Below are 24,776 nucleotides of genomic sequence, written 5' to 3'. Positions count from 1 at the left end.
TAAAATGAACAGATGGAAAAGTGGATTTACATTCCCAACCTCTTGCAGGTTCACTTAAAAGTTTTCCAGCAACCACATAAAATATCCATTTTGAAATTTACATTTAAGTGGGCTTAAATAAAACTGAAATTCAGTTTCTCAGTCAAATTAGCCATATTTCAAACACTGTAGTCACAGCTGGTGGACCGCTATTGTGTTGAACAATGCAGATCTATGCAAATATGGGGGTGAGATTGTGAGAAAAACAAAAGGACCCTTTGGGTACCTCCTCACCTGTATTCGAAACAATGGCCAACCCTGTCTCCCAACCTAGCCCCCACACTTACCTGCCTTCCACAGGAAGCAAACATTTAGGCAAAGCACTTTTCTAGAATGAAAGATACAAAGGCATAAATGATATCTATCCCAGAGGAAATCACTATCTAATGTGGAGATATTTTTAAAACGATTCTATTATAATGTAGAAATTGAGGCCTGTTCAAATATGACCAAAATACAGGGAGGAGTAACTGCAACTCCAAGAACAGGAATGTGTCAGATGGAGAATTCTAAGCTGAAGGACACAACAGAAAGCCAGGACCACACAGGTCTGGAGAGATTGGTGGGGAGGGTACAGGGAAGAGTGTGCAGTAGGTGGGGATGTTTGAATCAGTTAGGGGTAAATTAGAACGAGACTTGGTTTTTATCCTGGCTATATCTCTGGGATTGAAATTTCATCCCCTGAGCTTCAATCACTGCCACACTCCACCCCACCTACATACACATACCCTACTTGAAAATTACAGCCAGTTCATGGGTATCCATGTCCCCAAGGCACATCCAACATGAAGGATATGAGAGGAGAGACTCCTATCATATATCCACTTAGCAGCTAACAAGTGCTTACTAAATGCTAACTTTGTAGTGTGAGGGAACTGGGCACAATAAGTACACATGTTCTGGCCTCAGTACATGTATGATCTAGTTGCTGTCACTTCCCCCCCTGACATGTCATGCCATTGCTCTGTCAACACATTTATTGAACAACTACTTTGTGGCAAGGTGCCTCATAGCTTCCCTTTCTTGCCAGGCCAACCCCAGCTGTTTCTTATATCTTCTACCTAGGGGTAAACTCACATGAACATTATTGTAATCACTTACTGGATGACTCTTAGGCTAGGACCCGGTATATATTTTTGGAGGTGATTCCTTCAAATGACCCATCTAGGGCTATTGAACAAAGTCCCTTTTGTTACAATAAATGGTGTCTGTGTCATCCAAAGAAAGTATGTCATCAAATAATCAGAGAATACACACACACACTTGTAATATACACAGGTGTCTAAAAACTTGTAGACAAATTGATTCTTCTTAATAACCAGACATTTATTGACCATTAACTCCATGCACCTGTGCATTGTGCACATTCTTACAAACAGGCAAAAAAGACAGAGTGAAGATAATTTTGTACAGGCGTGAAAATAACTTGCGCAAGGTCTCACAGGCAGTAAACGGCGGACATTAGAATGGAACATGTGTTTCATCTGCCTCCCAAGTTACTATTTTTCTTGCCATTCCCTGCTGTTCTCTGCTTTTACAAGGGGGAAGCCCCTCTCTCACCTAAAAAAAATAATCTGGTGGGTCCTTCATTAATTCAAACACTCAACTTTCTTCCCCAAACCAGAGTCGGTATGTTTGGGTAAGAGAAAACTGATTTCTACACTTCTCTTTTGCTTACATCCAGGCCGACCACACACTCACAATCCCCGGTGAGCCCATTCCCTCTGACTCCGCCCTAACCACGCCTGCGCACGCCCCCCTCCCCGGCCGCCCGCTTTGGTCGCTTCCGGCGCTAGGCCCCTCCCCTCCTCGGACCCGCCCCGTCCTCCGGCCACGCCCCGTCCCGTAGTTTATAAGATCCGGAGCGACGGATCGCGCCCAGGAAGGGCGGGCGCGCGGAGGGGAGCACTGGGCATGCTCCGCGGCGGCGCAGGTTTTGGTCACAAGTAGGAAGGAGCCAGCGCAGGGCTCGGGGCAAAGCGAAGCGGGAGCCGCCGCGGCCCCGCCGCCTCGGAGCGGGAGCGGGAGCGGGAGCGGGCGAGGGGCGAGGCTGCCGGGCCGAGAGCCGCCCAGCCTGCCCGCACGTCCTCTGTCACCCCGCGAGGTGCGTCGGATCTCGGGGCCGGTCACGGGGCAGTGAGGACCGCGTGTGGGGGAGCCGGACCGGACCGGACCCTCCCTCAGCCGGCTGCGGCCCGAGGGCGCCCCTCCGGGGCGGAGCCGCCGCTGCCTCCTGCGGGCGGCTGACTGTCAGGCTCGCACCCGGCGCCGGGAGCTCGCGGCCGCCGTCGGCTCCCGAGAGGAGGAGGAGGAGGAGAAGGAGAAGGGGGCGGCCATGGGGCTGCTGTCCCAAGGCTCGCCCATGAGCTGGGAGGAGACCAAGCGCCACGCCGACCACGTGCGGCGGCACGGGATCCTCCAGTTTCTGCACATCTACCACGCCGTCAAGGACCGGCACCGGGACGTGCTCAAGTGGGGCGATGAGGTGAGCGCCCGCGGCCCCCCGGCCCCCCTGGACCGCCCCGTCAGGTCCCCCTGCGCCGCCTTTGTTCCGCGAGGCCCCACCTGGGACCCCGGCCCCGGGACCCCACGGCTGTCTGCGCCCCAGGGTCCCGGGCGCCGCCCCCGCCCTCTCCCACCGGGCGTCCTGGATGGTCTGGGGCGGGGGCCCTGCTCTGAGCCTTCCGGCAGGACTGTTCTCACCCATTCATTCATTCATTCATTCACGTGGGTTTCCTCCTCCTCCTCGAAGCAAATGCGGACTGGGCACTGGGCGGGTTCCACCGTGGAAAAGCGTGACATTTACTTGGTGCTTCGGGGAGTTTACAGTCTGATACTTCTCCGCCGGCCGCCTTTCGCGAGCTCCTCTCAAGATGCACTTTTGCTATTAACATGAAAGGGGAGTTATCCCAGGAAGGAAGGCCCGTCGTTACTAGGAATCGGGTCTAAAGGATGTTCCTTCTGCCCCGAACCCCCTCATTGGTTATCTTTTAAACCTCTAACTCATCAGTCCCCCCTTTCCTCTCTCCTTTCCCCTCCCTCCCTCCCTCCCCTTCTCCCTCTCCCTCCCCCCTCCCCCCCTTCACACACACACACACACACACACACACACACACACACACACACACAATTGAGATTTGTTAATACTTTTCTGTGGCCTAAATCCAGAATCTTAAACTTTACCACAGCATACGTTCTGCCTGGAGGTGAAAATGTCTCTGGGTTCTCAATATGTTGAACCTGTGTTTAATTGGAAAGATCTGGAAAGCATTGTTTCCGGTGAGAGTTACTCTTTTCTGCCAACGCATTTTGTGCTCTCCTCCCGTTTTAAAAAAATCACAGGTATATACAGTTAAGATAATTAAGTGACTTCACGAAGAACCCACTTATATTTTCTGTATTTCTATCATTGGCCTTTTATGCATGGTCAGGTGTAAGTGACTCACCTTCTAGACTTTGCTATCACTCTTGGCCTAAGTGTGCCAATACACACTCTCTCCCCGAAAGAGTTAGTTGTCGTGTTTCTAAGATTGGAACATAATTCTTCTTCTTTCTGTTTTAAGTTAGAAAAGTATAATAACCAGTAATTCACATTTCTATGTAGTGTGTGTGTGTTTGTTTTTTTTCTCGTCACAAAAGGGGCACAGTATATGTTTGGTGATGATTCTTCAATTTTAGTCAAAAGTTAATTGTTTCTTTACAACATCTGAATTTTGTACTTTCATTTGTGTATTGTGTGTATTTTATTATCTATTTATTCTACCCTTTGGAATTCTTTTCTCTCCAGGACTTTTATAAAAATGGAATACTATGAAAAATATTGATTTATTCATGCATAGTAAAGAATGTCAAACTTTTGAGTTATTATTTGAGGGGTCACATTTAGGGTATTTCTCACCATGGTTTCAGTTAAAGGAGTTTGAAAGCCAGATTTATTGTGGAAGGCTTCCTTGATGAGCTGAGGCTTTAAAACAGAGCAGTGGAGTAATTACTTAGGTGTTAGCACTGATCCTTACATGTAGTAGGAATTCACAGCCACATTGCTGAATAGAAGTCTTCAGGCTGGGCCAGACAGCAAGCAAGTTTGTTTTTATACAGACCCCTCCGGCTGTAATTGAGAAACTGGCTGGGCAGATAAGAGTAGAGAAGGGTGTGGTGGTAGTATGGCCCCTGAGATGGTGAGTGGCCGTGGCAGACAGAAAATGGTGTTGGGGGGCGATATGTTGGACAGTGTTAACGTACTGCTCTTCGTGGGAAGTTTTGGCGGTGTCCTTACCAGGCCATGGACTTGGGTTAAAAAAGAAGAAAGAAGTGCCTTGAAACCGTGGCAGGAGAAATGCTCAGCCCCGGTTACTAGGACACTGTTTGTCTCTGGTAGTATTTAATCAGAAAGAACCCTGGATCTGGGGTTTCACTAGTGTTGTATTCCAAGGCCTGCCAACCTAACCTGCCTGTGTGATTCTGAGCCTCAGCTTCCTCATTTGGCAAGTGAGGGAGTTGGATATTCTTTCCCTTCCAGCTTTTTTTTTTTTTTTTTTTTTTTAATATATTTTATTGATTTTTTACAGAGAGGAAGGGAGAGAGATAGAGAGCTAGAAATGTCGATGAGAGAGAAACATCCACCAGCTGCCTCTTGCACACCCCCTACTGGGGATGTGCCCGCAACCATCACACATGCCCCTCACCAGAATCGAACCTGGGACCTTTCAGTCCGCAGACTGACTCTCTACAACTGAGCCAAACCGGTTTTGGCTCCCTTCCAGCTTTTACAGCTTAAGTACAGTTTGAATAAATTTTAAAATAATGTACATCTTTCAAACTAGAATGTTAGTCTTTGAAACTCACCTGGAGATAATCTTTAGATTGCTGAGTAAAAAGAAGGCTGTCACCAATTGCCATGGTAAAAATGGGTTGTATATAAAGGGGTGTGTATGATGGCTTATTGGAACTAAAGAAGTGGGAACCTTGTAGATAGGTAGATTCCAAGATCAGCTTACAGATGCATTTCCTTCCTTCCTTCCTTCCTTCCTTCCTTCCTTCCTTCCTTCCTTCCTTCCTTCCTTCCTTCCTTCCTTCCTTCCTTCCTTCCTTCCCTTTCAATACCTTCAGTGTGACAGGTGCTAACCCTTGCCACCATTTATTATCTGTCTCTGTTGGGAATAGAAGTTCTAACTCCTAGGTGCCAGGAACTCATGGGTTCATTTTGCCTCAGGATGAGGTGGGGGTGAAGGGGAGAAGAGGGATATCCCAGGGTGCTCTATTGCTCCTAAACATTGTATGTATGCAAAAAAGTATGCACTTCTCTCTTCACAGCTCACACACAACTTTTCAGGTACATATTTTGTTTATAACTTGAGTCTGCACATTAAAAAACAAACCTATGAAGTCTATGGTGCAAATGTGGCCATAGATACAACTTTTGAGTTTCCCCTGATAATCACTCTAGTGTTAGCTACCTGCCAGCCCTTGGCCGCTATTTAGTGGCAGAGGCATTATCAAAATTGAAATCTGTCTGACTCCAGGTTCATTTCTTAAGCACATTATACCAGTTTTGGATTATTTACAATGTATGAGATTTCACCAAATCTCCATTTACAGAGTTCAAACTCTACAGGTTGCAGAGGTATCAGAACACAACATTTAAAAGCAAACATAATTTTTCTTAAATGTTTTTAATCCAATGTGTGGCTCTCAAAGGCAAGAAGATAAACTGTCCTCTAATTAGAAAAGTCCATGTGAACTTTGAGAGGAAAATATGGTATGTCTTTAATATTTGACTGACATGTATAAAACTAATAAAACTGAGGTGGTGGGATTTAAGGGTTGGTATATCATCTATTGATTTTGAACTACAAGTTTGCCTGTGTGGGTGTGATTGTGTAAGAGTGCTTAAGTGACTATTTAGAAAATGCATCACTTGTCAGGTAATAAGATTATAATCCTATAACAAAAGTAATATAATCCTCAGCTATAAAATCTGGAATAGACAAAAACAGTCATTTTAGTCTAATGGAAGCTTTTGTGTAGCAATTATTTAATCTCGCTTAACCTCATATTCGTCATCTGTAAAATGAGGGCAATAATACCTTCCTGGTAGGGTTATTAAGATTAAATGAGATAATGTTGATGAAATAATTTACAAATGAGGGCCTATCTTTTAATTAAAGACTCATAAATGGTAACTTAAAATGTTTCCTAAAAAAATTTACTATCCAGTATATCTCATTTAAATTAGAGTGGTCATTAGGGAATGAGGAATTCCATGTATGTGGGTTTTTAAACTAATTAAATGAAATTTACCTGCTTAGATATAGTTATATTCCTATTAGCTTAGTAACTTTTGGTGATATTTCCAAATTGCATTTAAAAGTAATTATTTCCTGATAGCCATTATGAAGATTTTAGGTTTGTGACACATTAAATACAGTTGGTGCCTCTTACTCTTTCTCAGCTGTCACTGCAGGTATTAGTTTAATATCATTTATTAACTTGTGACTAATAGCATGGTGATGAAATGAAGGAAAAAAGTGAAACCTGGCTGGAGCCTTCTGGTGATTTTTTCCCCTTCTCCAAAATTACCTTTTGTACCAAGAGCTTAATTTTTGAAGATTAGGAAACTAGTAACTGACCCTATGTTTATATTAGGGATTGAGGCTGAGAATTTAAAGCTTAAATGTAAGCTTGACTATTGCTTCTGAGGTAAATCTTAGTTTTTTGCTGTCCATTTTGAGTTACTTTTACATGGGCTTGGCTTCTTACATCAATTTCATTGAATTGTAATTTACATACAATAATGACTTTTAACAAGTATACATAACCAAATATCTACCAACACAGTCAAAATTAAAAATATAAAACACTTGTATATAGAACACTTCCATTACACTCCAGAAGCTCCTCTGTTCTTTTGCAGGTGTGTGTGTGTGTGTGTGTGTGTGTGTGTGTGTGTGTGTATGTGTATGTGAAGCTGCCCTAAGAAGTGTGGCTCGTAATTAGATGAGAAGGGAAGGCAGGCATTCTAGGCAAAAGAACAATGTAATGAAGGTGAGAAATAGCATTGGCATGTGCTGGTTATGTGCACTTAGGTGTTGTAAATGCAGTAAATAGGTCCGATCAGTTTGTAGCGGTCGATGTATGGCTCTGGATAAGTAGAGGTTTTGCTGTAGTTTAAAGGTATGAGGCGAATAGAATGGAAGAAAAAGATTTAATACTTCTGTACAACTGGCTCCTCTAGGAAAACGTTTCTGTATTTCTGGTCCAGTTACTATATCCCCACCTTATCACTGTTGAATACCTCTGTGAAGAGGAATGCCTAGAATATAACTTCTAATACTACTGATAGTAACGTCTAGAAGTGGCGTTAGCAAATGTACTTCCTAGTATTCTATGTGTGGCTTCATTTCGAGGTGTAAATTTAGGTAAAGTTTAAGATCCCCTATCTTGAGAAAAGATATCAGAATATTAATTGAACATCAGAATTTGTGTTTCTGAACATTTTTAGATACTCAAGTCATCTGAATGTATTGTTAAACTATATATGGGGCATTACTGATGTTGCTGGTGTTATTTAATGAGCTTGCTAATTAATATTCTTTGTTTATGATTTAGCTACGTTGTGTGTTTTTTTAATCCTCACCTGAGGATATTTGTGTGTGTGTGTGTGTGTGTGTGTGAGTGAGAGAGAGAGAGAGAGAGAGAGAGACAGAGAGAGAGAGAGAGAGAGACAGAGAGAGAGTAGGGGAAGGAGGAGGGCAAAGAAAGAGAAATATTGATGTGAGAGAGACACATCAATTGCTTGCCTCCTATTCACACCCCAACAAGGCTGGGGATTGAGCCTGCAGCTGAGGTAGGTGCCCTTAACTGGGAATCGAACCCATGACCCTTCAATCTGTGGGCTGAGGCTCTAACCACTGAGAAAAACTGGCCAGGGCTAACCAAGTTCATTTTTTAATATTGTAACAGCTTTGTTTAGATATGATTGACATATAGTAAACTTCATATACAATATATAAAGTGCACAGTCTGATAAATTTTGATATATGTATACACCTATGCAACCATCACCACAATCCAAATAACGAACATATTCATCACCTCCAAAATGTATTTGTGCCTCTTTGCAGTTTCCCTTTCCCCAAGGGATCTTCTTTATATTACTGTAGCTTAGTTCTAATTTCCAAGGGTTTTATATCTAGGAAATCATACAGACCAAAAATCTTATACTTTTTTGGTCTCACTTTTAAACTCTGCATATGTGTTTTAAGATTCATGTTGTTGCATGTGTTAATAGTTCATTTGTCTTAACTATTGAGTAGTATTCCATTATATGGATATACTACAATTTGCTTATTCACTATTTGGGTTATTTCCACATTTTAGCTATTACAATAACACAAAACATTCATGAACATAAACAGAAGTTTTTGTATGGATTTATGTGTAAATCTTTATTATTATCTAGGATGATGTGTTTTAGTTTTCAAAGAAACAACCAAACATTTCCAAAGTGGTTGTGTACTATATTTTACATTTACACCAGTAGTGTATACTAGTTCTAGTTTGTCCACATCATCGCCAACACTTGGTATACTCACTCTCATTAAATTTAGTCATTCAAATAGGTGGGTGGTAGTATTTCACTTTGTATTTTTCATTGTATTTTCTTATAGACCAGTGATGTTGAGTATCTTCATGTGCTTATTTGCCATCACTATATCTTTTTGGTGAAGAGTGTTAAAATCATTTGTTTATTTGAGATGAGTTTTGAGATTTCTTTATGTATTTTTTGGATATAAGTCATAATCAGGTATGTACTTTTGTATCAGTGTTCTCATAGTCTATTTTCATTCTCTAAATTAGGGGTGTCGAACTCAATCAGAGAAGGGGCCAAAATCTAAAATCCAGCCTAAATCTCGGGCCGAATGGTTTACTGAACAGTCATAAACTGACAATGTCATAAACTGACAGCGGAGTGCAGTGATGACAGCGCGGTGCGGGCCACATTGCAAGGCCTGGCGGGCTGGATTTGGCCCGCGGGCCGTGTGTTTGACACATGTGCTCTAAATGTGTCTTTTGAACAACAGAAATTGTTCATATTGATGAAGTCCAATTTGTTCCTTTATAGATTATGCTTTTGGTGTGGTATCTTGCTTTAGTCCCAGATTGTAAAGATTTTCTACTATTTTTCCCCCCCAAAGTTTTATAATCTTAGTTAGGTTTTTACAGTTAGGTCTGTGATCCATTTTGAGTTAATTTTTGTATATGGTGCAAGGTATGGATTTTTGGTTTTGTTTTTTGCATATTATCCCAGCATCATTTATTGAAAAGACTGCCTTTTCTCCACTTTCAAAAGCATGCACAGCCTTTGCACCATTAGCTAATATCAGTTGTTAATATATGTGCAGTTTCGGGATTTTTTTTTTTTTTTTTACTGTTTCATTGGTCTGTTTATCCTCATGGCAGTACCACACTTATTTTTTTTTTTTTAAATATATTTTATTGATTTTTTACAGAGAGGAAGGGAGAGGGATAGAGAGTTAGAAACATCGATGAGAATCATCGATCAGCTGCCTCCTACACACCCCCTACTGGGGATGTGCCTGCAACCAAGGTACATGCCCTTGACTGGAATCGAACCTGGGACCTTTCAGTCCGCAGGCCGACGCTCTATCCACTGAGCCAAACCGGTTTCGGCAGTACCACACTTCTTATTGCTATAATTTTATAATAAGTCATGTGATAAGATAGTATTAGCTCTATAACCTTGTTCTTTTTGAACTTGTCTTGACTCTTCTGGGTCTTTTGAATTTCCACATAAATTTTAGAACCAGTTTGTCAATTTCTACCAAAAACAAACAAAACAAACCCTGCTAGGATTTGGACTGGGATTCAATTGACTCTATAGGTCAATTTTGGGAAAATTGACATCTTCATAATAATGAGTCTTCTGATCCATGAACAAATACATCTCTTAATTATTTATGGTTTCTTTAATTTCTTTCATCAATGTTTTGTAGTTTTCAGTGTACAAGTCTACATCTTTGTCAGATTTATCACTGAGTGTTTTGTGTTCTTTTGTTATAAGTAATATTACCTTTAAAGCTTTTTTTTAAAAAGCTTTTAAAAATATATATATATATTTCTTTATTGATTTAAGAGAGGAAGACAGGAAGAGGAAGAGAGAAAAACATCAGTGAGAAAGAATCATTGATTGGATGCCTCTTGCACGCCCCCTACTAGGGATTGAGCCCGCAACCCGGGCATGTGCCCTTGACCGGACCCCAGGACCCTTCAGTCTAGTCTGCAGGCTGATTGCTTTATCCACTGAGCCAAACCGGCTAAAGTTTTAATTTCTAGTTCATTGCTAATACAGAGTGGGACAAAAGTAAGCTTACTGTTGTGGTAAGTGAAAGAGTTTATTCTTGTATTATTATTTATTAATGTATTTCCATATGAACAACTAAACATACTTTATGCATATCATGAGTATAGAAATAAAATTTTGTATATTTATCTTGTATCCTCCAACCTTACTAAACCTACTTTAAAAAAAAATATTTTTATTGCCCTAACTGGTTTGGCTCAGTGGATAGAGCATCAGCTTGTGGACTCAAGGGTCCCAGGTTCGATTCTGATCAAGGGCATGTACCTTGGTTGCGGGCACATCCCCAGTAGGAACTGATTGATGTTTCTCTCTTTGTTTCCAACTCTTTATCCTTCTCCCTGCTTCTCTGTATAAAATCAAGAAAATATATTAAATATTTTTATTGATTTCAGAGAGGAAGGGCGAGGGAGAGATCGAAACATCAATGATGAAAGAGAATCATTGATTGGCTGCCTCCTGCATGCCCCCTACTGGGGATTGAGCCTGCAACACAGTACATGCCGGTAACCAGAATCGAACCTGGGACCCTTCATTCTGCAGCCTGATGCTCTATCCACTGAGCCAAACCAGCTAGCGCTAAACTTACTTTTGAACATGTGCAATATAGTTCTAATCACTGTTTTAATGTTTTTGTTAACTATAATCTTTGTTATTTAAGGTCAGGTTCAGTGGATTTTTTTCCTTTTCATTTTGAATATGTTTTCCTGCTTCTTTACATGTCTGATAATCTTTGATTAGATGCTAGGCATTATGAATTTTATCTTGTTGGGTATTTGGTATTTGTATACTCCTAAAAGAATTCGTAAGTATTCTTGGTTCCTGGAATATAGTTATTTGGAGATAGTTTGTTCCTTTCAGGTGTTGCTTTTGCAATGTCTTATTTATTTATTTTTATCATTATTATTATTTTAATCCTCACTGAGGATATTTTTCCATTAATTTTTAGAGAGGGTGGAAGAGAGAGGGAAAGAGAGAGAAATATCGATGTGAGAGAGACACATCAATTGGTTGCCTCTTGCATGCGCCCCAACCAGGGCCAGGGCTGGGGAGGAGCCTGCAATCCAGGTAAGTGCCCTTGAGTGCAAACGAACCTGGGAACCCTTCCACCTCCAGTTGACACTCTATCCAATTAGCCAAACATGCTAGGGCTGCTTTTACAATTTATTAGGCAGATCTAGAGAAGTCTCAGTTAACGGCTAATTCCCTTCTACTGAGACAAGACCTTCATGAATACTTTCCCCAGTGATCCTAAATTAGGGATTATCCCATTATGACTTGTGGGGACACACCTTGCCCCAGCTTTGAGTTCTTGGCTCACATTGTGGGTTAATTCACTAGTGAACCTTTAAGGGGGACCCAGGGTTTTATGAGCAGCTCATTTCTTTTTGGTAGTTGGTCTCGTGACCTGTAATTGACTTGATTTCTTCATACCTTCAGCTCCATCTCTTCAATTCAGGGAGTCCTCCAGGCTGTGATTCACCTCCCTGCCCATAATGTAGAGCCTCTTTTTAATCAGTAAGTTGGGGCTATTGTAGGGCTCACTTAATTTGTGCCCTTTCACCCCATATCTCAGGGATCTCTGCCCTTGGCTATCTGATGTCCAGTGTCTTGAGAAACTATTCTTACAGCCCTAGCCGGTTTGGCTCAGTGGATAGAGCGTCAGCCTATGGACTGAGGGATCCCCGGTTCGATTCTGGTCAAGGGCACAGGTTGTGGCTTGATCCCTAGCGGGGGAGCATGAAGGAGGCAGCTGATCAGTGATTCTCTCTCATCATCTTTCTCTCCCCACTCCCTCTCTGAAATCAATAAAAATGTTTTAAAAAAAGAAAAACTATAATTATTATATATATTCTCACTCTCCCATTCTCTCCTTTCCCTCCCCCCCTCTCACACACTCTTTCTCTTCCATTGTTTAGGTGGGAGGGTAAAATTGGTTGCTATTACACCATCTTGATTAGAAGTGGAAGTCTTTCAGTTTTCCTAGTCTTTCAACTCCACTACTTAGGCTCTAAACTTTATCCAAAGGCTGGCTACCCTCTTGGTTATATCTCCAGCAACTAAGATGTAGCCAGATCTTTAAAATCAGGATTTTCTTCGCTCCTTTGCTGTAATGTTCAACACTTGATATCACTGTTATCATCCTACGGCCAGGTATTATTTTGAATGTTTGCATCTATTTTCTGAATGGACTTTAATTTGTAGATAGGAGTCCAATTCTCCTCAAATGGTTGTGTGATCCTAGATATGGAACTTAAATTTTTTTGGACCACAGTTTCCTCATCTGTAAGACAAATAAAGGAATTTGTACGAACTACTCTTGTAGGCACTTTATATGCAGTTTCATGTAAGTTTTCCCCTCTTTCCCCCCTCTCCCCAGAAGACCTCCCCCCCGTGGCTCTATGAGGTAGCTATTCTCCCAATTTTACAAAGGAGAAAAACTGAAATTCACTAAGATTCAAACTGACCCCAAAGCCTACACTCCTCTAGCTGCTCCCTTGGGGACCACCTCCCAGATACCTTGAAGGAAAAGAGCTCTGTGACTGTTTATAGGCTGCAACTTGAGGTGGGATTGAAGGTGAAAGGAAAAGAAGAAAGAATACAAAAAAAGTAGGATTTTGTTTCTGAATGAAACTATAATTGTCTTAGAGCTACAGGCGCAGGTTTAAGTATTTTTCATTACCAGATGGCTGCCAATGTTTCGCTTTTAGTGAATGCCAGTATTCCTTCAAAACTATAATATTGAATATGAATCTGTCAATTTCTCGGGCTGCAGGACAAATGTTAACAGGTTTGGTAATGTGGCCACAGCGTCCCAGCTAATGTGCTGGCAGCAGATCCCTATGACCAGGCAGCAGCGGACAGGCCCTTTACATGAAGATCAGGCTCACTGACTGTTATGCAGACTGTGCAGCCTCATCCCAGGACAGCAGGTAGCGGGCCAGAATCAGGGCCCCAGTCAGGAGTTTTGACTTACCTTTTTGAGAGTTTGCTCCTTTCACTCGAATCTCAAATAGGGCAGTGAAGGAGTTTGTTAATAAGAGCCTCCATCTTCCAAATCCCATCTGAAGCAGGTCTATTGGTGGCTTCTGCCCTACCATCCAGGAGTAATTCCTGAAGAAGCGCCTCAATGCTGCCCTAGGAGATGTGATCGTGAAAGAGGAACTGCTCAGATTCTTGTGATGGTGGAAGAGCATTATACGTGGAGGTCTTAATCGCTGTAACGGGGGCTATAGGTGGGCCCCCTCTGAGCACAGCAGTTACTTTGGAGTTCAAATTCCTCTATGGTAGCATTTGCTCTCGGTCTCTTTAAAAGAAAGCATTCTTTTCCCCCTCTTCTTCTTTGTCTGGGTTAGTCTACCACCAGTTCCTAAGAACTAAAACTCTGATTTTCTCATAGGCAGTCCCTGAATTTAAGTCAATCTAATTTAACCCTTTGTACTCTGCTGTCCCCTCTTAGGGGACATCGGAATTCTAGCATATCACTCGGATGTCCCCTCTCAGGGGACATTGCAGTTTATTAGTGATTACGGGGAATTGAGTTAATTCAACGCACGTTTCCGCCGTTAGCGTCGAGTAGCTGGTAGCCAATGTCCAGAATGGTTCGGAGTGCAAAGGGTTAAACATACGTCACAAGGGAATGTGCTTGCTTTCTGGATTGCTCATCTCTAGTGTATCAGGCTCTGAGCTGGGGTCTCCTGTGGGAGGATGTGTGTTCTGTAGCAACAGTCCTGCCTCTGCTAATGTCTTAAGCTTTCTGTACCTGGAGGAGCCACCGTAGAGGTTCTTGATGCACCTTACCCCCATAGATTCTTGATGCGGCCTCACTCCGTCACACCCCTCTTACCCACCTCCAGCTGAGCACTCCAGAGCAGTTGATCCAAAGCAACCTCTATCTGGGGATCAGAATACCCTCTTGTTGTCAACCACATTGTAACTGGGACTCTGGTAGGGGAGTTATGTTCTCAGAAATGAGCCAAGAAATTCACTTGTCCTTAGAATTCAGAAGCTCTATAGTATAGGTGTTTTGAGGTAAATAAAAATTACTTATATTTAAAATATTGTTTCTTTTTAAAAAAAAATATATATATATATATATTTTGCCAAAACCGGTTTGGCTCAGTGGATAGAGCGTCGGCCTGCGGACTGAAAGGTCCCAGGTTCGATTCCAGTCAAGGGCATGTACCTTGGTTGCGGGCACATCCCCAGTGGGGGGGGTGCAAGAGGCAGCTGATCGATGATTCTCTCAAATTGATGTTTCTCTCTATCCCTCTCTCTTCCTCTCTGTAAAAAGTCAATAAAATATATTTTTTAAATCATATAAAAATATATATAGTATATTTATTTTTTTTACAGAGAGGAAGGGAGAGGGATAGAGACTTATAAACATAGATGAGAGAGAAACATCGATCAGTCGCCTCCTGCACACTCCCGTGGGAGAGAGCCAACAGTGAATAGAGGAGCTGGCCCCCAACCCTGAATTTTGAATTTCAGTAGGGTGGCTTTAGACAAAGGAATTTTCTCAAAGTATAACCTCCCTAAATAGGGATGTTCCTGTAACTGCTTCTGAGTCTTAGAGAAGTAGACTGTTTGCCTAATTAAGCACAGCTTTCACTTCCAGAGAGTAGAAATTTAAAAATAAGTATTTTATAAAATATCTAGCCTTTCCTTGGACATTCTAAGTTTTCCGTATCCCGCACATTAATGGTAGAGTATCAGAATGTTTTTGTTGTAGTATTAAAAAGGAAAAATTTTATTTTAAACTTGGTAAATACCATTTAAAGACAACAAACATACTAAAAAGTTTAATGTTTACAGTTAATATTTACTGTTACCTTGAACTTCAATGTCACAAATATTTCACAGTCTACTATATGATCAACATTGTACTGAGTACTTACATCACCCTCAATTAAGATTATATTTATTGGCCTAATTTCAGATGAATAAGGCATCTTGTGCTTGTGCAAACCTGCATTAAATAACTAAGGGGTTATTGTGTACACATCATTCCTAGCAATGCTATGTAATAGTAAACTATATAATAGTCTTTGAATGTGCCTTTGATTAAACAGCTTAGAGATATTAGTGACTGTTATTCTAGTAGGATAACATTTAGCCACTTAAGAATGAAATTCAAAAGATTTTCATTTGTAGAAAGAGTAATGTGCATTTTTAAAATATGAGTTTCTCACAAAGAGTGGTAGGTTATTTTTATGGAGCTTATTCTCCCTCCACTAAAAAAGACAACTGATGGGCACCAAATAGCAGTGTCCCTAAGTTACATCTAGGGCATTATGATCTGTGTACTGAGAATAGTACAGTGGCTATTTTTGCTTTTTCCAAATGATGTGTTAATTACACAGATTTGGATTAGTCACTCTGCAGTCCATTTTATGTTCTTTGGGCATACACTTTTGGAGTTGTGTGTGTGTGGTGCACATAGATGTTGCTATAACTCTGGGTGTACCGCCTACATGCTATTCGAAGTCAGGAACCGGATTCAATTTAATCATTGGAATCTACGTTATGTACCGAAGGGCCTGTATATCCTGTTTTGTTATTTTCTCTTTGATTTTATCTTTTCCTCTCATCTCTTGTGTGCAGAAAGATTTAGGATAGGGACAAACTCCAGAAGGAATAAAACAAATCACTGTGGTTTTAGGTATTTTATATTGGGAAAGCATTGTCTTATTGTATCACTTTTTATTATCTCTCAACAGCAAGATTACTGAGCCAAAATCCATTTTAGCTCTAGTTTGACTCAAAGATTGAGTTAGTTATTCGAGTGTTTGTATGAACTAGAATTGGAAACAAATACAAATGTATTGAAGTTAGTGGGGGAAGGATTAAATAAGATAATAAAAAGCCAAGAGGATAAAGAACCATTTTGGGCCCTGGTACAGAATGGTTAAGGTGACTGTAGGGACAGCTACTTCAGAACGCCTTAAATTTTGAGTTTGAAAAATCTTCCGGGAGTTTTAAGGCTTCTAACTGAATTTGGATTTGTTTCCAGAAGTAAGTTTTTCTTTCTCACTTGATAAGTGCTCTGATGTTTTTCTGTTTCATTTGCTTAATGAGATCGATGCTGAATATATTTTAGTTGAGAATTGGGTTTGTTAGCATTTTAAGTATCATCCCTTTGGCTGGTATGTAAAGCTCAAACTGAGTTTGAGTGCTTGGCTCTTTTTTGCCCGCCCATGCTCTAAATTGTGGGCTAAGAATGAGTTTTGAATTTCAACTATTTAAAAACTAGGAAACTAACTAAAGTAATTGCAATTTAGGTTATGCAATTGGTACAAAAGTTCTTGTTCATTATGATAGTAAATGATGGGAACCCAGTAAGCTAGGAAGTTTCTCTTCATCTTTCAGAAGATAACCCTGAAAACATATGCTGCCAGGCAGATATGTTGAATCCAGTGATAGAAGGAGTGGGTACTGAAGGAGAAGATTCCTTGTAACTGGGAGAGTTAGGAATGCTGGATAGAGCACATGCGCGCTCCGCTCCGTCCAGAGCCTAAGAGATGAGCCTACGCATCTATTTAAATCTGTAACCATACTGTTATATCACAGCTACTATGATACATTGTCAGGCCCACCTCATAAAATTGAGGCATAATCAATTTGAGAGATTTTCAGCCAGTATTATAACCTTTCCCCCTGCCTCATGTAGCTTACTGCAATTTTTTAAAAAAAGCTTATTTCTAACAAAAACTTGCATCCTTTATAGTCCTAGCAGTAAGGTGTGCTGGGCCTTGAGGCCAGTCAGAGCTGGGCTCAAATCCCTGTCTGATACTATGGCCTTGGGCTACTTACTCAGCATCTCTGAGCCTCTGCCTATCTGGAAAAGGGTGAAAATGTCAACTTGGCTTGATGGGTTTGAAGATCAGAATCCATAAATCAAAGTTCATGGCATACCTTTTCTCATTATGATCATTTAGAGGTAAATTTGTTTCTCATATCTATGATACTCTATATATTCATCCTGAGACTTAAAGGTTCCTGTTCCATCATGTTTTAGTTATTCAGAAGTCATGGGTCTGTAGATGCTATCTGAAAGCCTGTACTTAAAATTGAGAACAGTTCCAGATTCTGCCGCCCAAGTTTCAGGCATTTCACATGGAGTGATTGTACACTTCTAGCTCATGTACCTAAATCAAGTAGTCTTACCTACTTTTTGAACTAAAAAAATTTAATGGAGAAGCATGAATGGGAACTTATTGTCTGTTCAGGCTGTTGTAACAAGTACCACACACTGGATGGCTTAAACAGACATTTATTTCTCACACTTCAGGAAGTTGTGAAGTCCAGGGTCAAAGGTGTTAGCAGATTTAGTTCCTGGGAAGGGCCCCATCCTGGCTCATAAATGTCCGCCTTCTTGCTGTGTCCTCCCACATTGAAGAGAGAGATCACTTGTCTTCTAAGGGCACTAATTCCATCATGAGGACTCTACTCTCCTGACCTACCTACCCAGAGGCCTCACCTCAAATACTATTACATTGGAAATGAAATACTATTACATATGAATTATGGGGGACAAAAACATTCAGTCCATAACAACAGTTAACAAAAGTTGATTGAAAGTTCGTTATTTTGCCGAAACCGGTTTGGCTCAGTGGATAGAGCATCGGTCTGCGGACTGAAAGGTCCCAGGTTCGATTCCGGTCAGGGGCATGTACGTTGGTTGCGGACAGATCCCCGGTAGGGGGTGTGCAAGGGGCAGCTGGTCGATGTTTCTCTCCCATTGATATTTCTGGCTCTCTATCCCTCTCCCTTCCTCTCTGTAAAAAAATCAATAAAATATATTTTAAAAAAAAGAAAAAGAAAAGAAAGTTCATTATTTTGTTGCTTAAACTTATCAGGCTATGTCATATGGTTCCTAACACCCCCCTCACCCCTCCCCCCCCATCCCCATCCCCCGTTAATTCTATTTCTTAGCTGAAGGGCAAAACCATTTCTTGAAGGGGTACCATTTCTGTGCTAAGGAAAACTGGCTCACATGCCTTCCAAGGTGGGACAGGTACACATAAAAAAGGGAATAGGCCACTGTGGACCACAGAGAACCCCCAAAGGCGAGCAGCCCAGCCCCAGCCCTGCAGGACCCTGACATAGTGCTGGGCTCTGGGTGTGTGATTCTAAGGCTGGGAATCTGAATTGACATGCAGCTGTCAGATAGTAGATGTATTGTTGCTTGCTTTTTAAAAAAAATTTCTTATTTTCATATGATAAGCCAAACAAAATACATCTGTGTATTGGTCTGCCTTGTGGGGATCAGTTTGCCTCATCTCTGTCTTGTGCAAAAGGTACTCTCAAGTGTTTGCCTGGAAGATCTATTTCCATACCTTTCACTTAAATATGGGTAATGTGTGTTTTATTTCAATTGTGGAGATTCATAAACTTCACTGTTCATATCAATAATCATGACTTTTAAAGTACCTGATTTGAGGGAAACCAAAAGTAGGTTTTATGTGTACTCTGTCCAGAAAAGTCTTACTTTGGTACTGAACTCTGATTTTTATCAGAATTCCCCCAGGTATTGTTATAACTGCACTAGATCAGTGGTTGACAAACTCATTAATCAACAGAGCCAAATATCAACAGTACAACGATTGAAATTTCTTTTGGGAGCCGAAAACTGACTTCTGCGCATGGGCCACGAAGTTTCAATTGCACTGTACGTGTGCGCCCACCCACAGTATTTTGTGGAAGAGCCACACACTCAAAGGGCCAAAGAGCCGCATGTGGCTCAAGAGCCACAAATTGCCGACTACTGCCCTAGATCACCTTGGCATTGTCAATTTGATCTGGTTTTAGAGTTGGGAAGTTGTCTTACATTTTTATTGAAAAACAGAATCAAGCAGGTCAAACTCAAAGGCTAACACGGTCCAAATAAATGAGGCATGCAGAGAGTTTGACATGGCTTGCACCAACTGGTTGAAACTCCTAAAATAACTGCTCCACGTTGGTGTGTTGATTATTGAACTCGACAGTAGTGGGACAGTAGTGGGATTGTTAAATAACCTGCCAGGAAGTAAGGATCCACCTACCTTGGGTGAAAATGCCCAGATTACCCACTTTATAATAAGCCATTTGAGGAAATAAATTTTAAAATGCAGCTTCTTGCCAATGTAATGTATAGAATCTTAGCTTAAAATACTTTCTCTTGAAGTACAATTTTACAAAATGGGCATCTCGGTTTCTTTTAGGATATTAAGAATAAGAGGGGAAAGAAGGAATTAGGTGGTCCTCAGTGCCACTGTTAACCATTTTCTCCAGGTTTTCATATTATGCAAACAAATGTTTATTTTATGCCTTCGTGTCAGGGAATGTGAGTCTAAAGTTATTGTCGATCCTTTCCAACCTCCATGTTTCCCTGCCTTCTTCTCTTAAAAAGGTCACACTGAGCACCAACCTGAAAGAATGTTCATCTTTCTCTCCTTAATTTCAACAGGTGGAATACATGTTGGTGTCTTTTGATCATGAAAATAAAAGAGTCCAGTTGCTCCTGTCTGGAGAAGAAGTTGTTGAGGCTCTACAAGAAAAGGGGGAAAAGAAAAACCCAAAGTAAGCTGTTCTGGTGTTTCTGAAACTGTCAAACTACTAGAATAGACTCTCTCCTTGGATGTAAAGGACACAGGAGAGCATACCAGTTTAGAGCCCAGGTTCTGATTCCCAGCTGCCCGGGTGCAAATCCTGGTTCCTGTACTTAACTGTTGGGTAACCTTAGGCAAGTCACTTAACTCTTCTGTGCCTGTTTCCTCATCTGTATGGTAGGGATAATGATATCTACCTTGAGAGTGTTGACATTTCAAAACCCATTAATATATTAAAGCACTTAGAACAGTAAAGGCAAAATATAGCTTATTATTTTTAAAAATTGCCATAGTGTTACTGAGACCACGAACTGTGGTGCCAGATTAAACTTACAGATTGGTTTTGTTTGGCTGATGGGATATTTTCTAAATATTTATTTAACAAGACAAAGAGGGGAAGAGGGCCTGTACTCTGTGGTTTATTTTTCTCCTCACCTCAGCCCAGAACTGAAAGAGACCTTAGGGCCTCATCTCCTTTCCTGCACAGGGACTAGCTTGTCTGGACAGAGAGTGCCCTGTGCGTGTTTTCAGTTATTTATAAATATTTTGGGCCTGGTACTTTTAACCCTTATATAGTTGAAGAGCTATAGAAAATTAATGGCCTTTGGGAATTAAAAAGCAGTTTTTAGCTTCATATATACCTAATAGTTTCTAACATTTTTGAGGCAATGCTTTAAAAGAACTTCTAAGAATCGAGTAGACTGCAGCAAAGAATAAGATGAAGCAAATGTTTTTCCTCCTCTGTAGCCACCCTACACTTTGGAGACCGGAGTACGCGAGTTACATGATTGAAGGGACGCCTGGACAGCCATACGGAGGAACCATGTCCGAGTTCAACACAGTTGAAGACAACATGAGACGGCGCCGGAGGGAGGCAACTTCTTTATTAAAAGAAAATCAGGCTATTTGCACAATAACTTCATTTCCCAGGTTAGTTTCTATGTGAACATGCCCCAGGGGACAGTTCGGAGCTCAAGGTTTTAAAGAGCAAATCATGACGAAGCATTTGACTCTACAGTTCTCATACTTGACTGACCACAGACTGGTCATTCTTCACAGCACTGCCTTAGGCAGCCTCCTGTTAGAGCTATAGGCAGACGTTTCACACCAGCTCCCGTGAATGGTGGTGCCCTGGAGCACTGTAGTAAGGGCTGTGTCTGGGCTTGGTGGGAAAGACCAGGAGGACCACTGTGGCTGGGTAGCAGAGTGGCAGCCTCCCCCAGGCAGGGTGGAGGGAGCAGCACATCCTGTGCCATGCAGCTCTGACCTTGTGAGGAATAGTGAGTCTCCTGATCAAGTGCTCCTTGCACCCTCACATGTGTTTGCCTACCGGTAAAGGGTGACATTGGTGGCCTATCAGAGGTCACCTTTTGGATGGCCACCATCAGTGCCCCCAGGGCACTATGGCATTGAACAAGGGGCGGAGGGACATCAGGTCATATTTCCTCTCTCCCTGCCAGAAATAAAAATATGTGGAAAATTTTCTTTTCCATATATTTGGATATTATGTGGAAAAGAAAGTTTTAGATTTGTCTAATTTGGAATGTAAAGCAGTTTTTAGCTTCATTTATACCTAATCTAGTGATGGCTAAAAGTTCATAAGTATTCAGTAAATAGAAATAGTGAGGTTATGTTCTTAGCTTACAATGAGGTACATAAATATGCTGCAATGATATGTAGGACCTGTACATAAGAATACAGTTCTACCAAATCGTCAATCTGATCTATGCTAAAATATCCGTCAGAGTGTTACCAAGTGTGCTCACCTCCTCAAAGTTCAAAAGAGCTTTGGGGGTTAGTATCTGTGTCCTGGAACAGTTTGATAAATGTCTGTAATGAACACAGGCATTCAGAGTCATTCCATTGGTCTCAGGACACTTGGATAATAATTTTATTTTTTAACATTTCCATGGTCACATCTAAATAGTTCAAACCTGTTTAAGCAACTCATCAACATTTAGAAAAACATCTCTTATTTTCTGTGATTCCTTTGTTCATTAGTGCAGGCCACTCCCCTCTCCCTGCCAGAAATAAAAACCCCAGCTGGGGAGAGTGGGCAGGTGTGCTTGGAAGAGAATGGGCATGTTCCTTTGCCCACTGTTTGAAGGCGGTAAGGAAATAATGACTGCCATTCACAGGATACCTGAGCGCCTGCTCCACACCAGACCCACGCAATGAGGATGCGACCATGAGGAAAGCAGTGAGGGGGTGTAGCTCACAGAGAGTGACGTGTTTGTCTCATGGCCTGCGCGGTGGAGCAAGGTGCCGCCCAGGTAGCAACATTCGAGGTTCTAGTAGGAGCTTAATAGGAGGGGAGAGGGAAGGCTGTACTAGGGAGGGGGCACAGCATGGGCACAAGTCCTAGAATAAGCCAGGGGAGCACCGAGCCTTCAGAGCTGGAATTAGGCTGGCCAGTGTGACGAGGATACTGAGAATGAAATGGAAGTGTGGGGTAAGGTGACACCGGGCAGGTAGTTGGTGGGCCAGTTGTGCTAAGAATTTCAGTTGCTATCCTAAAAGCAGTGGGAGGCCTTGGGAAGGTTGGGTTGGGCGGATCCCATCACGTTTTAGTTCTACAGCCCCGCACTTGGGCTGTGGTGTCAGTGTGGTTGTAGGATGGGTGCAGGACTTGCTAGGAGACCAGCGGGGGGCTCAATGGGAAGATGAGGGCAGCCTGCAGAGGGTGGGTTGTGGAGATGGAGAAAGTGGATAGATGAAGAGACTGAAAAACCAGCAAACGTGGGGGTGGAGAGAAAAGATGGCAAAGCTGCTGGTTAAGTAATTATTATGAAATTTAGAATAATAAGTAGGCTACAGGTGTTATTTGACAAGTTTCAATATTTAAATTTTCCTCCCCCCCCCCCCCTTTAACATTAGAGGATTCTATCTTTCACTTAGCAAATTAAAAAGAAAAAGAGTTTGTAATACAAACCAGAATTGTTTTCACTAGTAGTGTGGCAATGGGCTGCAAACGGACTTTTTAAAATTAAATCTAATGGGTCTTTTCTTCCTGTTAATGGCTCTATATGAAAACCATTGCCACCCATGCCCCCCTTTGTTTTTAAAATTGAGCTGCTTAAGTCATTATGAGGGAGAGTTGAAACAATGAAATAAATTTTATTCAAAAAGCCTAACATATTTTAGAAATTAAAAACAAACCAAGAATAATAGTTAGTTGTAGAAGTTGTAGAAGCTTCACCTTACATCTATAGTAAATGATAAAGTTTTATTTTGGGATCAACAGTAAAAATAGTACTTGGTTTCTTAAGTGTAAAACAGTATGATTTTTCTCTCTGTAAAGAGGTAAAAAATTCTCTAGTGTGGAATTATAGTCCAAAATAACAGTTATATGACATGAATTTAATCAAATTTCAGGGAATGAAGAATTTAGTTCCCCAGTCACACTGGCTGCAGTCCAGCTCTCAGAGGCCTCCTGTGGCTAGTGACCACATGCTGAGAGTGGACGGTGCAGGTGTTAACCTGGCCATCTTGGCAGGAGGTTCTGTGGAGGTGCTGGTCCAGAAGCAAAGCAGAGCTGTGCAGGAGTCAGGATCTGAGCTCTGACCCCCAGATCAATGCCCTGGTGGAGAATGCCTGTGTGAACTTGTCACTCCCCCAAAGGACTCCCTATTATCGCACATGGCATGTGCCACAGGAGTGCCAGCAACCCTGGGAACTATTTTCTAGATAAGATCAGCAAATTCAATTGTTCACAGGGGAAGTGAGGCGTGGGGGCTAGTCTTGGCTCTCAACCAAGTTTCCTACCACTGATCTATAGCCTGACAAGAGCCTCCCTTGTTTTGCTTTCACTAACTTGATTCTTTGTCCTCTCTCACAGCACACTTACCAATGACCTTAAAATTCTTAACTCGAAGAACAGGTGGTGTGATGGCAAGTGAGGTGGAATTGGAGCTTTCAGCTCAGGGATGCATAGAGAGCTTCCCTTTTCTGTGTCAGAACTAAAACTCTTCTTTAGGTCAAGTAGATAATAGGGTTGGGTTTCAGACCTCAGAGAGAGATCTCAGGGGTGGATGGGGACACCAGTGGAGACACTACTTAATCTAATCTTGAGGTATTTGTGAAGTGACCTGCAGAGGCAAAAAACAGGAGACCCCTTTCAGATTCAGGCAAAACTTATCCAGGGGGTTGGGGGCAGGGCCAGTACAAGGGTCAAAAGATAAGCTGATAGTTTAGAGCTAGTAAAAGAAGCCTCAGCAGCTAAATAGGGGCACCTTACCACTGATGTACCTGTGCTGTGGGTTGATGTTATTGAATGAAGAGATGGGCCTTCTCTAGAGAAGCAGTCGCCATCCTTTCAGACCTCACGGAGCACTGGTTGGCGACTGCTGCTCTAGAGGGTGTTCTGTGGGCGACAAGTGAACGAAGTTCTCTGCTGAGGTTAGTAAAGGGCTGGAATCACAAAAGATCTTGGTGAATAAGAAAAGCAAAGGCGTAGTTGTGATGGAGCATAATATTTACAAACCATTTGTGTGCTTGACCCTCTGGAAAAGGGAATGATAGATGCTAGGTATCTTCACAGGTGCAAAGATGATGAGGCATAATTAACTCAATTTGTTGTAGATTAGGCTGTCCTGGGTTCACGCTGCCCGAGGTCAAACCCAACCCATTGGAAGGAGGAGCTTCCAGGTCCCTCTTCTTTCCTGATGAAGCAATAAACAAGCATCCCCGCTTCAGGTGAGTATGGCTTTGTGTTTAAATACAGGTGCCTCTCACTCAGATTTCTGCCTTCTGAGAGGATGATA

The 24,776-nt window shown here is 41.8% G+C and overlaps 1 protein-coding gene across 2 annotated transcripts in view; it reads left to right on the top strand.

Moving 5' to 3' along the window:
* The first annotated feature begins 1,919 nt into the window (after positions 1-1,919).
* GCLC (glutamate-cysteine ligase catalytic subunit) overlaps positions 1,920-24,776 on the top strand; it is a 37,392-nt gene continuing 14,535 nt past the window's right edge. For both annotated transcript variants that reach the window (XM_084889452.1, XM_084889451.1), the window contains exons 1-4: positions 1,920-2,524; positions 19,872-19,984; positions 20,761-20,943; positions 24,595-24,708. In XM_084889452.1, the coding sequence (XP_084745578.1) occupies positions 2,375-2,524; positions 19,872-19,984; positions 20,761-20,943; positions 24,595-24,708 (560 nt within the window). In that variant the 5' untranslated portion in view covers positions 1,920-2,374. The remainder of the gene's footprint in view (positions 2,525-19,871; positions 19,985-20,760; positions 20,944-24,594; positions 24,709-24,776) is intronic.

Source organism: Pipistrellus hanaki (genome assembly GCF_964339955.1).
Source record: "Pipistrellus hanaki genome assembly, chromosome: 7".
Taxonomy (NCBI): domain Eukaryota; kingdom Metazoa; phylum Chordata; class Mammalia; order Chiroptera; family Vespertilionidae; genus Pipistrellus; species Pipistrellus hanaki.
The sequence above is the reverse complement of the archived record's forward strand: the minus strand, read 5'-3'. Positions and strand labels throughout refer to the sequence as shown.